We start from the raw sequence: 457 nt of genomic DNA, 5'->3' as shown, positions 1-457 counted from the left end.
ATATATATATATATATATATATATATATATATATATATATATATATATGTATATATATATATGTATATATATAATATATATGTATATATATGTATATATACATATATATATTTGTATGTATATATATACACACGTACGTATGTAGGTACATGCACTTTATCATTATAACAGGGGCGTATACAATAACAATGTGCCTGAAATGCCATGGCTGTGGTGGCCCACTCCACGGACGCCGCCACACTGTGCTATGCGGCGCACCATCGCTTCATCAGAATGAGCTTCTCTTTAACAGCAGCGATATCATTCACCTTATTTGGCTGCACGGTTAGGTACATGTACTTATAGTGAAGGGAAAGTTTCAGTTTTTCATATATGAAATACAAGTATAAGCTATGAGGTTCCTGATGTTGCAACTGTATGTAGTGGACTGTGATTGGAGAAAATACACATGGAATGA

General features: G+C 32.8%; 1 protein-coding gene across 1 annotated transcript in view; it reads left to right on the top strand.

Annotated features, from left to right (window-relative positions):
• Window positions 1-204: 204 nt before the first annotated feature.
• LOC138862110 (cilia- and flagella-associated protein 251-like) overlaps window positions 205-457 on the top strand; it is a gene marked incomplete at its 3' end in the record, with an annotated part of 7,247 nt that continues 6,994 nt past the window's right edge. Inside the window, 2 exon segments of the mRNA XM_070123270.1 lie at window positions 205-324; window positions 424-457. The exon segment at window positions 424-457 is cut by the window's right edge and continues 231 nt beyond it. Coding sequence (XP_069979371.1) covers window positions 205-324; window positions 424-457 — 154 coding nt within the window.

This window comes from Penaeus vannamei, chromosome 7 (assembly GCF_042767895.1).
Source record: "Penaeus vannamei isolate JL-2024 chromosome 7, ASM4276789v1, whole genome shotgun sequence".
Classification (NCBI taxonomy): Eukaryota; Metazoa; Arthropoda; class Malacostraca; order Decapoda; family Penaeidae; genus Penaeus; species Penaeus vannamei.
This window is presented reverse-complemented; position numbering and strand designations above follow the sequence as displayed.